The 17,051-nt window shown below is 42.0% G+C and overlaps 1 protein-coding gene across 1 annotated transcript; it reads right to left on the bottom strand.

Moving 5' to 3' along the window:
• Window positions 1-724: 724 nt before the first annotated feature.
• spmip7 (sperm microtubule inner protein 7) lies at window positions 725-7,703 on the bottom strand (the record flags this gene model as incomplete). Its single annotated transcript, XM_084458769.1, has 8 exons — window positions 725-827; window positions 5,394-5,489; window positions 5,614-5,721; window positions 6,016-6,057; window positions 6,190-6,257; window positions 6,502-6,640; window positions 6,882-6,931; window positions 7,632-7,703. The coding sequence occupies 8 exons, from the start codon at window positions 7,701-7,703 to the stop codon at window positions 725-727; spliced, it is 678 nt and encodes a 225-aa protein (XP_084314895.1).
• Between the last annotated feature and the right edge of the window lie 9,348 nt (window positions 7,704-17,051).

The raw sequence follows: 17,051 nt of genomic DNA, 5'->3' as shown, positions 1-17,051 counted from the left end.
AAAGATATTGGATTGCTTATAAATGTATCATAAACGCTTAGAGGAGCTTAATGTAGACTTACGAAAATATCACAGCTGAATCCTGGTAAGATGATTTTCAGCATAGAAATATAGACGAAGGAGACACAGGAAACCAGCTCATCCATATTTCCTGTCAAAGCATGAAGCTGCACTAGCACTATGCGTTTTATTCAACAAACCACAGGCTCTGTTATGAACTCCCTGCCTTTCTCTCTCGTGCCTCTGGTTTACTTTTGCTCTGTCCTTCCACAAACCCACATTTACACTCACTCACTCACTCACTCACTCTCACACACACACACGTACGCACGAATGCACCCGCGTGCACAACACACACTAACGTGCCAGCACACACACACACACACACACACACACACACACACACACACACACACACACACACACACACACACACACACACACACACATTAGAGTTTAACAGGACAATGACAGCAAGAGTTAAGAGCTCACAAACCTGAAGTCAGAAAATCACTCATCTACATCAGGGAAATTATGCTAATAAGGCATCTCATTATTCACAAACTCCCCCAGATCAGTCACTGACATCACATTATTATAGATCTATTCAAAATACAGATTGAATCGCATAAAAGGGAAGCTGGCACCTTCAAAACTTTCTCATACCCTTTGTTTAATATTTCTTCATGCGTTTCTCCAAGGGCCATTAGATAGGTAACACCAGTTACTTGGGGTGCAGGAACGGGTTTCGCGGGGGCACAGTGATCACCATTCTGGACAGGGGTGCAGTTCGACCGTGAGCTGGACTGTGTGGATCCTGAGAGGCCCTGTGAGAGCCAACACATGGAAAGTTAGGAACACAAACAATAGAATTTCAGAAGAGGTAAAATGGGCTTGATAGTATTGTGAATGTCTTACAGTCCATGAATACCACATAATAATGCACTACTCCTTATTCTTGCCATAATAAAGAGACTCCAGTAAGAAAAGAGCCTACCGCTAACATAGCAAGCCAAAAGGATTTTGAACGTTGGGGTGGATTATTAATCAATCCGAAAACTTGGCTTTTTTTTGTTTCAAAGGAAAAAATACGGGAGGCCAGCTTAATCTTCAGAGGAAACAGATCTTGGGGGGTGTTGGGCACCAGGAAAATGGATCTGGGTTGTGAAAACCACGATTACCACGAGCTGCTCTGGATTCAACCATCTGGAGAGGGCTGCTCCAAAAGCCGGTAAAATTCGCTCAACTGGGGCCCAACTAGGAAACAGGTTTCCACATCCTCAACAAACAGACACCCAAAACTCCCGTCTTTGGGGGAAGGTTTTCCTCTGGTGCTTCATTACCATAGCAGAAAATATGATGCCCTGTTAACTTAGAAACACACGTTCATCTGACTTCATTTTTGGAGCTCTGTTGACATTACCCATTGTTACTGAGTTTGTTCTACTTTTATGGTGAAATTGTTTTTAAACTTATTTCAAATTAGTTTACCTAGTTACAGTATCTGTGTTCCTCTAATTTTTTGTGTTCTGTTGACATTACCCATTTTGATAGAGTTTGTTCTACTTTTATAGAGAAATACTTTTTAAATGTATTTCAAATTAGTTTACTTAATTACAGTATCTGTGTTCCTCTGAAAATTCTTCTCACAAAAAATGTCCTTTACTTACTTATTTTTTTAAAATTTATTTTTTAAAGCTTAAATTTATTTTTTAATTTATACCATTCATTCATTGGTCTCATACTATTAATGTATACTATCCATACTATTTCAGAGCTTTGTTTATGTCACTAGGTTGAAAAATAGAGAAATATAATGAGGGATTTTAACAAGTAGCCTACATTACTGTACTGTACATATACATACATGTACCGATCCACTGCATAATCTGTATCACTACAGCCATGAGACTGACATTGTGATAACAGGTTCTTTCTTCCTGATTTTCTCCGACACTTCCCTCTGTCATGACGTGTTTCTGCTCCCTCTGTGCCAATGGCACCCTTTGTTTATCCTCACAGTCACAGCTGATGTTATTAGTGTACAAGGTTCCAATAAACCACTTCCCCTGCACCCACACCCCCCTGCACCTCCCACCGCGCCCCCCCCAACACCCCACCCCTCTCAAAAAAGCTGAGCAGTACTACTAATAATAATAATCAATGTGCAAACAAATGAAACATGAAGAACAAAAAGCATATGGAGTGAACATGCAGTTCCTACTTTACAAACTACACACTATGACGCTTCCAAAGGCTAGGGCATTTTGTGGAAGTATGGAAAGTCCACACAAAACCATAATAAAAAAATAATTTGGGACATATTTGGTCACCCAGAAACTGAAATTGTTTACTTGGTGTTAAATGCTCCTCTATGCTCTATGGCAGTATGAACTCCCCATGAAATCCACAAGCAAATCAGACAGCCTTTTACAGACAGCTGAGTCAAATGATTGACAGCTTACTCCTCCTTCTTTCAGCTTACTCCTACTCCTCAAAACAACAAGACAGTGACTTTACTAATACAATACTTCAGATGGCACACTGAACAACATTACAGTATGAACATAGATATATTATTATATTAAAGCCTCTAGCCAAATCAATTTTCACTAGCTAACTAACATATACCGTGAATTGATCATATGAATAAACAAACTGTATCACACAAAAGTGGTGAAAGATCTAAATTATATAATAATACATTAAATATAAGAATACAGTGCAATAACTCAGAGCTCTTGGAAGTTTAATGGCTCAATATCCAGCCTAAGGCAGCCTGTTTTTGAGTACTTAGAATGCCCTCTAATGGATTTCAGTGGTAATTCCATGGCAAAGCATGCCCTTAGAATTAAGAGTTCTATGTAACTTTTTTGTCAAAATAGAGTAAGTTAACATACACACACAACCTCCAAAAACCATAACCAATTCTTATAAAGCGTTGATGCTCAATATCTCAAAAAAATATCATTGTCATTTTCAGTCAATATCTAAAAATAGACATTTTCATTTCATTTCAATATCATTTTTGCATCTCGAGCAGGTCCGTGCAGAGGCCTTTAGAGGGGCAGGTGCTAAAATTTTTAAAAGGGCACATATGTCAGGATTTGTTTGCCTAGGACCCAATAGACCAACTCGGGAGACAGGAGAACGGGCAAAGCCCAGCGGGTGGTTTAGTAGAACAAAGGAGGGGAGCCACAAAAAGGTTTGCTACAGAGGGAACGCGCCCCAGTCCCGGTGGTGGGAAGTGGAAACTCGGGCGAGTTCGAGCGTCGTGGAGAGGACCCATGGCAGCGCCCAGGATAACGCACAGCGCGCCGAGAGCGCATGAAGGTAGAGAGGGACGGTTGTGGAGGCAAGGACAGGCGAGCCGTAACAACATGTAGGCTACTGTTTCAAAATGTTAGAACACCAACTACAGCATAATGTAACCAGCCAAACTACAGTACTACCAATCAATATTCAGAGAATGTAACAGAATCTTACAGTACGACAAACCGCTTCATACTATTATGATTATGCTTTAGAATCATTTGGGATTGATCCAAATGTATTATAATTATTATTATTTGAAGATTACTCAATTACAGACTAATCTCAGGCTACTAGAGGACAGTACCTGGACATTGCCCCAGCAGAAACTGACAAGAAAACACAGACAAAAATGCATATAAGAAAACACTGCTGCTGTGTACAGAGCAGTCCCAGATGCTGGGTAAGGCTGAAAATTTGTAAGGCTGTAAGGTTATGAATATCTATGGCTGTACTGTACTGTATGTAGGCTTATCCATGCTGTAATGTAATATTTGATGTAATACTAAAATACTGTAATAATGTAAATACAACACAATAATATATATTTTAGCTGCAGTTTATTATTAACAGATCATCCAAATAATATTTTGTGTGAATCATCAGCTGCAAGTACACAACTTCCTCTGTGTACTGCTATGCATTTAACTCACTCTTAATGCAACAGTTAGAAGACAAAACACAACCAATTAGAAAATTTAAATGTCACTTGAATTGTTATTTGTTGCAAGATTTAGTTTATTTAAGCTCTCTTATTTTTTGCCTCTTGCTGGTGTATCAGCTGTCCTTCCAAACCTCGTTTGTAGGCCAGCTCTGGTTGCACCGTCCCATGAATTCAGTTCTCTCCCCATGTCTGCATTCCTACTGTATACACAAACACACAGGGAGAGAGCATAGTATAATGACTACCAGGAGAGAGAGAAAGAGAGAGAGAGAGAGAGAGAGAGAGAGGGAGAGAAAAGGAGAGAGAGAGCAAGAAGAGAGAGAGAGAGAGAGAGAGAGAGAGAGAGAGAGAGAGAGAGAGAGAGAGAGAGAGAGAGAGAGAAAAAAGGAGAGAAAGGGAGAGAAAGAGAGAGAGGGAGAGAAAGAGAGAGAGAAGAAGAGAGAGAGGGAGAAAGAGAGAGAGGGAGAGAGAGAGCATGAGCAGCCTTGTAGTCACTCAAATATGTTATATGACTGAGTACAGTATAGTGAAATAGTGTGAAATACAATCTTTGGTGCCCATTCAAAGAGACAGAGAGAGAGAGAGAGAGAGATAGAGAGAGAGAGAGAGAGAGGGAAAGAAAGAGAGAGAGAGGGAGAGAAAGAGAGAGAGAGAGAGAGAGAGAGAGAGAGAGAGAGAGAGAGAGAGAGAGAGAGAGAGAGAGAGAGAAAATGAGTAGCCTAGTAGCCACTCAGATGTTATGACTGGGTACAGTATTGTGAAATAGTGTGAAATACAATCTTTGGTGCCTATTCAAAACAGCCACACATTCAATGTCACTTTATGGTGTTCAGTAGATGGTTTATTGCCAAAACCTACATCCGTTGAGTAAGACTATACTCGAGATAACGCTAGCAAACCGCAAAAAGGATACCATGAGATTAATTTCCAAGCATAGTCTTATCGTCATGTGAAGTAGTAGTGGACACCTGGCAAAATGATAGGAAAACAATCATTCTTACCGTAGTGTAGCCGTAGTGTTGCTTGAAGTAGCGTAGACTTCTTGCTGCTTGAATTCAGATGGCAAATGACGGACGAGATGCTCGGTTTGCCGCTTTATCTCTATTGGCTAACGGACCCGTCATTCCAAGTGGAGGCAGTCAGACGGGCATTCAACTATTTATTTCAATTTATATTATCGATTGTTAAAATAATGATGGCAATGGGCATTGCCCTTTATCAAAAAAAACTTAAATTGCCAAAAAGCCTTGCCATAAAGGGCACCCAAAGCATCCCCCTCTGCACGAGCCTGTCTCAGAGATATACTTCCCCTATAGAACCCTATAATTATACTTATAATAGGGTAATTGTTCCATATGTACCCCATGTGCTTATTGTCATGGTGATGAACTGAGCAGGGTAAGTATGAGGAACTCACCCCAGGGAGTGTGCAGAGCTGGGCAGAGCATGAAAACTGGAGCCAGAGGAGTGGGCATGTTGGGCCTTGCCTGTATAGCCAGGGATGGTGGGGCAGCTGGCATGGAGAGAAAGACAGAGCGTCAGGTTTGCACTTTTACACTGTTCCTAGAATGGCCCTTGTTAGGGCCCACCAGTGAAGGTGTACATTAGACACTGAGGTGTGGTCGTCAATATCTTACTGTGCCGTGGGGGTGTATGGGGGCAGGGTGGTCCTCTGCAGAGTCAGGGGGTTGAAGTCTCGGCCCATGATATCTATATCATCCATGTTCACAGACCCTACCACACCGCTGTAAAGACAGAAAAGAGGACACACACAGCAAGTCCAGCTCATATTCAGAAACAATGAATTACACTATCCCATACCTGGACAAGCTGCTTATGTAACAGGTGTCATTTCATTGCTTGTCATCGCTTCCACCCTCACTTGCCGCCGTTGGGTTCGTTCTTGGGTCCTCTGACTTACAAACGCATGTGACCCCCCTTCATAAACACCGCCTTAGCCACTATCAATTCAATGGTGCAGGTGGGGCGGTATTTATACTGAGGAGTGAGTTTAATCAAGTCAATTCGGTTACACCTACCTATAGAGTGGAATTTGTCCTGATTTTGAACATGGGCTGGTGCTGTGGATTCAAATAAGTACATCTTAGAACACCATTAACAGATGCATGATTTGCTTGGTAAAACGTGTGATTGTTTTGTTTACATGTCTTTGTTACTGAGAGAGATCATGGAACAACGTTAAAAGAACTCACAATGATATGGGTTTCCTGACGTCATTCATAGCTCGAAGCTGGTGCCTGTTCCACTGGCCTCCGACCATCTTAGAAAAGAGTAGGCAAAGTACAAATAATTAACTGGTAACACTTTACAATAAGGGTACATTAATAAACATTAGTTAATGCATTATTAAGCATTAAGTATATCTATCTATCTATCTCTCTATCTATCAACTCAATCTATGTCACTGGAGAGTGGAATATATCTCCTATTCCCGGTTGGGGGGAGTAGTCATTAACTCCATTCGAATGTGCTTTGCTGTTATGTGTATTCAGATGTGGTCCCACCTGCCAGAGCTCAGGTTTGCTGTGGTAGCGCTTCTGAGTGAAATGCTGATTCACAGGGTCCGCCATTTTCTCAAGTGTGGTTGCTGGGGGCTTCAGGCGCCGTGGTAACTTGGTGTCCCAGCCAACGTCCTCATAACCTCTGCAAGTTAACATGACCGCCAGACAATCAGCACTCTCTCATTCCACACTTTGGGCCATATACAGTAGCTCAAGAATTTCTCTCAGATATTTCTATCATGGTTGGAAGAAAAAAAGGACACACAACCGTATGATGTCTTAATTTTCTATAAAGTATTCATACAGTTTGATTATGCTTTGTAGTAGGTTTAAGCCTTTCAAAGGACAGACACTGTAGATAGGGTATAAAGATGGCTCCTGACCTCTGGGCCATAGAGGTGTAGATGAAGCGCCGTGCTGCCTTGTCCATCCACTGAGGTGGAACAGAGGAACTGACATCCTTCAAGACCAAACAATATTATAGCTTCCATTTCACAGAAGCTCTAATTCATCATTATGCACACTTACTTATTGCAACAAGTACTTTCAGGACAACAATAAAATAATGTAGGCTACAGTAAGTTTGCCTAAATTAAATAGCCTAAGGTTACAGTTATAACTTTATAACTATATTTTAGGGAACAAATACATTTTCTTTGACATTGTTGGTCTTGGATATTCAAATTTACTGGACAATTGTTTTAAAATTATGTATATATATATATATAGTTATTAACTGTAACCTAACTGTAACTTTAGGCTATATATATATAACTTATTTTGGAAAAGGGCGTAGGCCTACCGATGTTCCAGTCTCTCTTCCAGGGAAAAAACTGTAGAACTTCACTGAACATGGAATTTTGTGTGGCGCTGCCTTTACTTTTGCTTGACTAGTCCAACCTACGACGACAAAATGGAACACAACGACCCGAAGGCTAACGTTACCATGCAATTTTTCATACCTGAAAAATTGGTCCTTTTGGCCCATTTTATCTACCGGTTTTTACAAATGACAGCTTTTATGTTTTATTATCCTACTTATCTTTCATCGATCACTTCTCATGTTACCTCCGAGGCCAGCTCGTAGGGCTGAGTCTGGGATTCTCCGTGAGTTCCATGCCTTGTCTTCTGACGGGTCGCATGGCACCGCTGATGGCCTTACTGTAGGAGTCTGGGGCCTTTCTCTGGCACCAGGGGGGACCCATAACCCAGACGGCACATGACAGAAATCTATAAAGGCATGTCTGCCTTTGGTTGTTAAATCCACTTCTGCACCGGCACTCAGATGTCCAGAACACGGGTCTATTAACAGGACTTCATCCCGTAAGGGTGCCAGCGGTGCATTGCCAGCAGGTGGAGAGGCAAGTGGGTTGAATTTTGTGAAAGCGGCCCCCTCTCTTTTGAGTAAACTCTCAAAGTCATATCTTCCCTCTGGACCGCGCTCGCAAGGTAAATTAATTTGCTTGTGCACCCAGTTCGCTCCAACTCGGTTTGCATTGGATTGCAGTAGTCTGACCCAGTGCGAATCCGCAGAGGACGGCGCTGAAACACACACTTCAGACATAGTTGAAGGCGGCCAGGGTCCGAGTAGTGGGGGTTTCCTCGGATTCTTGGACCGATATTCCCTGAGTCATAGATCCGTTGTCAGAGACTATGACGAGAGTGTTCGGTGCTGTGCAACCAGTGTGCTACTGTGCCTCTTGTTGCCTGGAGACTGTCATTGTTGGCAGTAGGGGTCAAATTACTGATTTGGAAAGAAGAGGCGATCCTAACCTACTTCAGACGTATCTCAATTTTAGAGAAAAACGAGGGATATAGTTTTAAGACAATGTGATAGCGTTTAAAATGATTGAAATAGCGTTTTATACAGGGCAGATGCATGTTTTTCTATGACATGTTAACGCCTATCCACCTCTGCTTAGGCCTACCTTGTGCAATATCTTCAAATGGTCGGTAGATGGAGGTGTAGGCCTAGATCCGTATTATCCAACGAGATGTGGGATTATATTTTATTTTATATGAGGAGTATTACCCTTGGTTGTCGGGGATAGCTACTGTAACACACGAGAAAGGATTTAGACCTAGGTCTATTGAACATAATATGCATATTATTATCCCCACGTGTTCTATGCAATGGATGTTGCTTTAAGCACTAATTGATCTGTGTTAAAAAAAAAATACAGTAGGCCTAATCATTAATTGAATAGAATCATTTTTCTAAATTGCACTGACAATAACTGGTCATTTTGAAATTACTTGATCTGATCTCATGATTGGGGGCAACGAAAGGCTGTCATGATGTTCACTGGAGCAGCAAACGTCATCGTGCAGTGTGCTTCAGTGCCCGTAGATAAAGTCATGCTTGGCTTGTTAAAATGGCAATTCCAATGTAAATGTTAGTGTAGATTGACTGAAACTGAGAACTGTTGAATAATAAACCTGTCATAATTATAATTCCTTTTTATAGCTGTAACTACTGTGGATCAATTTAACCATACATTTATCTTTGCATACACAGTACAGTATTCCCATGGAGATGTAATTTCAGTGCCCATGTTCGTGTCTGCTGATGGGTGATTCTTAGGCTGTCATTAGCTAATGTAAACATCCAAAGAGCTGTGCTAAAAGTGCTGCATTAAAAATAGCCTAATTAGAGTCATCCTGATAACTGTGAATATGACACTATGCCTCCCACACACTGTCTTTTCACAGGAGATCAAATATTTGAGCCTGCAGTAGCCTGCCAGCCTGTTCATATAACACAGAATTGCACCTGCCGAGTCATTTCTCATTGTTCAGAGCACCAGAGCTATTCAGTCAGTCAGTAGCCTACAGTTTAAAGTCATTCACATTTGCCTAAGCTCCTATGTAAACTGCACTGAACACAGAGGGATGGCCAGCACCAGAGGACTAATGATTTATAGCATCTGCAACCCATTTAATTATTCTCAATTCCAAATGCATGGGACTGTAGCCTCTGTTTGATTCTGGCTGTTGTTTTCCTATTAATCAGGCCTTTCTTATGTTATGTTGCAGGAATTATACCTAATTTCCTCCTGCCCCATGATGAAAGTATTTTTGGCAGGGACATAGGTATTTCTGGAGTGAGAAATTGATGCGTTTCCAGACCAGTACTTGTTACAGTGTTCTCAGTTATTAGTCAGCTTGCCTGCCTCTCCTCTTCACCGCAGTCTCGGAAATTATTTAAATCTCACATCTATCCTTATGGTGCCAGGCGCAACACTACTGTGCTGCAGCAACTAATTTGAGCAGGCTCCACTCATCTGGAAGAAAATGCAGCTCTGGGTTTTTGAGCTGTTGTGTTGCAGAGGGTCATTAGAACTGAGTCATGAAGGCAGTCCTGTTGTTGTTATTGTTGTTGTTGTCGTTTGTTGTAGAAGATGTGGGTGGATGCTGCTCCTTGGGCAAGGATTATTTCTGGTTAGCAGCCAAACTGTCTGACTGATTGCTACCCAGAATGGCACCAAAGGATCAGAGCCGATAAAGGGAGGAGGAGAGATGGGGACTGAACCCTCCCGGCCTTGTATTCAGGAGTGTGAGGCCAACCCCAAAAAACACTCAGGTCATAACTTGTAGTATAACTGTGAAGTGACAAAATGCCCTTAAAGTCTTTAACAGATCACACTCATGGAAGTACATTCTTAACTCACACTTTGAATATGTGCTTTCCCTATCTCAAGTTGGCTCTCGTGCGTGCCTGAAGGAGAAACACTTATCTCTGAAGGTGATTATCTAAATACATTTATAAAGACTGTCCCTATGCATGAGGTACAGTAAAGCTCTACATCATGCATGAACGATTTCTAAGGACAATAAATACAGTTTGTGGCGTATTTATGCATTAATTGCTTGGAATGTCCATACAAACTCTTGTGCATGTTTTGCAAACTCAGGAAAATGTATGGCTTCATTTATACATTCCTGGCCTAGGTCATTGCTCATGGTCAGTATCCATCATACTGTAAATGGCAGTGAGAATTGATCACTGCCCAGTGCCTGGGCATTACCATAGAGGGCAAAGTGGATTGAGTAAACAGTATACTGTAAACCAGGTCTCGTGTTGTTTGCAGTACTGTACCTTCAACCATTTGGAAAACACAAAGGCTGAGATGAGCCCCCGTGAGCACCAGGGGTGGTGACGGTTTTTCTGAGAATGGCCGAGGGCTTTACTGAAGTACTGCTCCCCTGCCCTCGGTGGCTCCAGCTCCCTGCTTGTCACATGCCGTTAGCTCACTGGGGTCAAGAATATGCTGCTGTGCATATTTCATGAGGGGATGTGAGGGCAAAAAGTCTTTATTTTTCTGTATAATGCTTCTAATATGGAGCCTTTCACAATCCTCCCTCCAAAAACACTCTCTAAGCTACAGTATCACCTGCATGGCCACAATGGTTCATTTGTCCTAGGGAGCATATTACTTAGAATCAGCATACAGTAATACAACATCAGTGAACTTCTGCAAATACACAAACAGATGTAAACAGTGGTAAGTACAGTACAAGTAATGACCTTCATTCTTTTACAAAAAACGTGAGAAAGGGAAAAGACAAACTGAGGTGATCCTGAATGGGAGAAATGTATTCTCTTCATAAAGGTTTCATCAGCACGTACAGTAGGCCTACTCGTCAGCATTTCAGCAGCAGGCTCTACTCTCTCAGTAGGTTGTGGACGTCAAACCTTTGCAGTGTGCATCTGAAACATGATGATTCAGAGATTCGTAAAAAGAAATCCACCGTAATCAACCAAATGATGGAGAAACAAGAACAACATTATGATTTGGCAAGCCTTCTTACTATAGCCATTTGTGGGTTTGTGGGAATGGAACAAATAGAATTATGTTGGAACACAGAACCATACTGTACCTCAGCAACAAACAATCATGCATTTCTCACTTGTTTGAGAAGTGGAGTTCTCCCAAAAAACCACCTCCCCTCAGGAAATTCAGATGATCTAAGCAACGGTATTTCTAGAGACATCTTTCCTGGAGGGGGCACAGAGGAGAAACACTATCTGACTTTGGTCGGGCTCTTTATAGTGAGTGCTATAATACAACTCTGATTTTCAATTAGGAATAAGAGTTTCCATTAGGCAAAGAAACACTGAGGGGTAATGGACTTTCTCTGTTGCTCGGAGAAATGGGCCTGTCCCCTGAGACTCTGTTTCCATTATTAAACCACTAGTGGATATTGTGTGGCCAAGCTGTTCTCATTGCCTTGGACCAAGGTGAAATTACCTGCTTTTAAGACTTAAATGTAGCTTCTCTTTAAATGAGATGGCAGCCTCAGTGAGTGATACTTTCTAAGCCTTTAATTGCTGTCAGCTGTCTAAGGGCTTGATAAGAAAAGTGTCAAGCGTTGTTTAGGTTCTCTCGATACTCCTATGGTGTTAAAAGGGATTTGGGGTTAAAAGTACCCATGGTGAACACATGCGTGTGTGCCATTGTTTAATACATGTGCACTGTGTGGCTGTGGCTCAGTGGTAGAGCGGGTCGTCCAATGATCGTAGGGTCGGCAGTTCGATTCCTGCCTCCTCCTGTCCACTTGTCAAAGTGTCCTCAAATTGCTCCCAATGAGCAGGCTAGCACCTTGCATGGCAGCTGCCGCCATTGGTGTGTGAATGGGTGAATGAGAGGCCATTGTAAAGCGCTTTGGATAAAAGCGCTATATATTGTAAGTACAAGTCCATTTACTGTGCAGCAAGTGCATATAAGGACAAGTCAATTTACCCTTTACTGTGCAGCCTGACAACCTGTATCAAGAGTTCAACGATAAATTACAATTGAGGGACCGTAGAGATTTAAAAAATCCCAAAGATGAATGGTGTGTTGCAAACAAATACTTGGTATTCATCAGGGACAAAGACAAAAGCTGCTTCCCAAATGATAACACAATCCTGCCATCGGACTGTCTTGACAGCTAGTTATGCAGATGTGCGTATCAAAACAACGTTCTCCTGAACCGAACCCCCTGGAATGCTGTCAGTAACCAGGTCACACGTGGAGTTAGCTGCCTGTATCCCAAATGAGACGGTGAGATGTTGTCCCCTAGATGTTAACTCTGTCTTATCACACTCCTACCAGCACTAAAACCCTCCATGATGGATAGGGCTAGATTGGATCTCCAATAGCCTATCCTAGGGCAAATGTGGAGATGTGTACTTCCCTGTTCCAGTACGCTCTATATTTATACATGTCTGATGTTGATTTGAGGTGCTAGAGGGTTGTCTCATTGCAATACCCTAACCCCAGAGCTCAAAGAGATCAGATTTGGTAGCTGAGACATTTGAGTACAAAGCACAGCTCTAACTTTAGCCATAATCAGGTTTGTTTCATGGATCATGGAATTGAAACACAATTCACTCGTGTGATTGTGGACCTCATCTGGAACCTTGCATTCAGAAAGGTGAGATTGAAAATGTGAATGTCATGCAGGTTGATGGCAGTGGAGATATAATTTAGACCAAATCTATAAAGGACAATTTCAGACCCAATTTCAGATTATTGGGGTCCCACTTCCCAGCATTCAATCATGAAATGATTCACCCAGATTGATCAAGGAGTGGTGTACAGTAATCACGTGGGAGTGTTACATGGGACTGTGTGATTGTGCTTCTCATGGAATTCAAAAGAGGATCTTGTAATTTTTGAACTGATGTGTGGAAATCATTTCAGAAATACAGAATAGAATTCTCAGAGTATTTTACTAGCATTTCGCAGCTGTCTGGTTAAATGAATGTAGCCTACTGTACAGCAGAATGTTAAATGAATGTACTGTACACCAGAATGTTAAATGAATGTACTGTACAGCAGAATGTCTTGAGAACAAAGAACATGATTGAAAGAAACAGGGATGTATTCTGTGTTAAACAGAACTGGATGACTTGACTTACATTTGTACTGTTGCTATGGGGTCTGTGTAAGCAATGCCCTGAGGAATTAGACTGTTGATGATAACAGTCCCACATTAGACTTCATGCCTCAAAGTGCTTACAGATAATGTGTTCCCATTATTCAAACGTGAAGTGGTGCCTTTCAAAAGTGAACCCCAGCAAAAAATAAAACTGTTGAAATAGATGGCGTAAACAAGATAACAGCAAACATATCCTCCAGCGCTAAGAAAAGTAACACTCATGAGGGAATAAAGATGAAAAATGCTCAACATTGTTAAGACAGAGAGAGAACAACTTGAGTCTCCTGAACAGAGTGGATGTGGGAAGATCCTTCACCCCAGTCATTGCAAACAAATATCCGGTACAAGTACACTATGTTCAGAGAGTTCAGCAATGTTACATCCTGTATTCTGAAAACTAACAAGCTGCATGGGATGCGCTCCTAACAGATTACTCAACAAACTGCCACAACACATCTTGTCATAGTAAACAGGCTGCACAGACATGTTGGAGGTGTGGGGCTGGGCTGATGAGAATCCTTCAGCGTAATGTGCTGCCATTCTGGTGCTAGTCTTCTGCTGCTATCCACTATCCTTCTGGTGAAATACTAAAGATATCAGAGGTCCCGGACAGTTCACGATCATATCTTACTTTGAACATCAGCTGAAGGTCTCCTGCTAGCCTTTAGCCGCAATGAGAATCGGCCACAACTGTGTGAATGTGTGTCGGAGCTACATTACAGTACTGCTGGACTGTGCAGCGTGTAAAAAAAACAATGAAAATGGGCAAGTGGAACTCAAGCTTTTAAAAGACACCAGAGCCAGCTGAATTGTATATGACTATTTGTATACTGATGATGATGCCTCCATATTTTCTCTTCACTAGCACCGAACGGCAGTAATGGCCTCCCAGACCGCTGCAGGCCCTCTCTCCCACTGATTGCAGTGGCTGATTGCCAAGAATGTATAACGGATTTCATCATTGGATATGGACAAAGCAGGCTCTCTGATATGTCGAGCACTGTACAGAACTAGGCCTTAATTGTGTTGGAAAGATCAAGACACTCTCACATGGCTCTCTCTGACAGATGCCTCTGGTTAATGGGCTCTCTTTCTGAAGAGCAGGCAGTCTGGAAGGCGTGACGCTTTGGGAGTTTCATTTCAAAGCAGGAGACTAATTTGGTCTCTCTTCAAGCATGTACACGTCAGCACTAATTCTGATCACCTTCCTATCAAACTACATGTTCGACGCAATGTTAACTGTTGAACAGAAGTGCCTGCTTGCTTCCACTACATGAAACCTATACAGTTTAGGAAAAGCTATTTTATCCGTCTATTCTTCTCTTCCACACTTACTTACTAGGAGGTAAAGCAAGAGAGAGAGAGAGGGGGGGGCGTAAAAACACCAATATAATAGTGGCGAGTGCTGTTTGAGCGTTACTCACACGCCTGGTCCGAATCCATATTTCTTGAGTGAACTGAGACGGCGGGATAGCAGAAGAGATCTCCAGTTATAAGCAGAGACGGCTAGACGCTGTCATGCGGTACTACTCCCCCGCTGCTTGAGCGAAGCGTGTCATGTATGTGCACACGCTCAGGCTTGTTAACTCAATCCTGAAGGATGGCCTGCGGGCACGTCTCACTGCTGGAGGCGCAGAGCCGTTGTCTGGCAACCTGGGATCAGACATCAGAGACCGCTTGGCTGCATGGCTGGCGCGTCAGCGGCTGTGGCACAAACATCCATGCGGAATAAAACACTGTCATATACAAAACACCCTCTCTCCTCCTTATCACGGATTGTTCTACGCCGTTGCTCTGAGCAATAGTTTGTAATTTCTCACTGGTGGTTAAGAGGGGTAATTGAGCACCTGTGGAGAATGCCTGGTGTTTATGTAACTGAGTGAAACTGGGTTCACGTGAGTCCTTGAATAGGTAATGAGTTGTTGGTTAAACTCAGTATAAACACTGTCCACCCATGCCAATGAAGAGCTAGTTTTTCATCTGTGTAGCTGTTAACGGTGTCTGTCCGGCAGGAAACCCGGGTTCGAATTCCACAGGGCATGCCGTGTGATGATCAAGTAATGTGGTATGTCCCTTAGAGTTCTCGTGAGTCCTTGAGTAGGTACTGAATTTCATGTTTAGCCCTATTCCTGGCTTCCCTGGCATGTATCTGAGTAGAGGTTTAAATATTTCTGTTTTGTGCAATTTGAGTTCTGTGTCAATAACGTCGGCGCGCGCACCCTGGCTCGTTGCTAGCTATGGGCACACTCGAAAAACTATGATAAAAAAGTATGATATACGTAGATTTCAAGTTCAGGAATTAGCCTACATGGTTTATGCTTACCAAGCTCTGAAGTCGTCCTGTAAACACCATAGGTCCTTTCGCCTCTGCATTTCGAAACAAAGGTAACTTGTAAACAGTACTAATTTCACAGAACATACAACAGCCTTCCCTTCACGCTGTAAACCTCCGCGAAATTCATCCGAATCCGAATTTCGCGGAGGTTTACAGCGTGAAGGGACGGCTATTGTATGTTGTTGGTTAAATTCACTGCCCCAGCATCAATAGGGCCTATCATCCACCCACACCGATGACGAGCTAGCTTGTCATCAGCGTAGCTGGTTAGATAGATAGGCTATGAACTTTAATAATCCCTGTAGGTGGATATTTGGGCATTTTAGCTATGGGAAATTACAGCAAAGGCTGGAGATACAGAATATACTGTACACACTGTAGTAGAGAATATATATATAATAGAACAAGGAATACATACATACATACATACATACATACATACATACATACATACATACATACATACATACATACATAGCCTACATACATACAGCATGTGTAAAATATTGAATATATCCATCCATCCGGACAATATAGATATGTATAGTAATAGTCATAACTACATACAGTACATGCATAACTCCACTACACTCAGGAACACTCAGGCACAGTCTGTCTGATGGCCCCTGGAACAAAGGAACGCCTGAACCGCTCTGCACCTGGGTGGGATGAGCCTGGGGCTGAAACGTATGGGTTATTTACCCCTGTCATATAGATATTACTCCATCCCTACTCCATCTGAATATTTAAGACTAACTTCCTTCTGTCAGCAGTACCGTCTTATTTCAGAATGACATATTCAAGTCAGCTGACATTTTCAGATGTATGTATTCCAGCGATGGGAGACTGGGAATCAATGTAATTGGAGAGCCAAGGCACCTGCTTATTCATTACGTTGGAAATAGAACAGATCCAGCAAATACATTCCTGATTCTCTGTTTCTAGTGGACCATTTCATTGTAATGCACAGCTGTTGCACTTTAATTTGTACAATTGTTAAATCATTGAATGTGCTCTTAATGATCAATAAAATATTTACCATAAGCTTTAGCATCAAACATTATGAAAACTGGGTCCAAAGAAAAGTTTCAAAATATTGTGGGGAGCTCACTGTGCATCAATAAAATGGGTATAAACTGTGTTTTGCAAACCCTGCTTAGTTCAATGCAAACACACTTTAATATTTGTCAAGACAATTACACCCAGACGAATAGTATTGAGTTGGGAATTATTATTTCAATGAATTAAGTGCTTGAGCTACAGTAAGTTGTTGTCTACTGTATTTAATATG

Source organism: Borostomias antarcticus (assembly GCF_949987555.1).
Source record: "Borostomias antarcticus genome assembly, chromosome: 25".
Classification (NCBI taxonomy): Eukaryota; Metazoa; Chordata; class Actinopteri; order Stomiiformes; family Stomiidae; genus Borostomias; species Borostomias antarcticus.
This window is presented reverse-complemented; position numbering and strand designations above follow the sequence as displayed.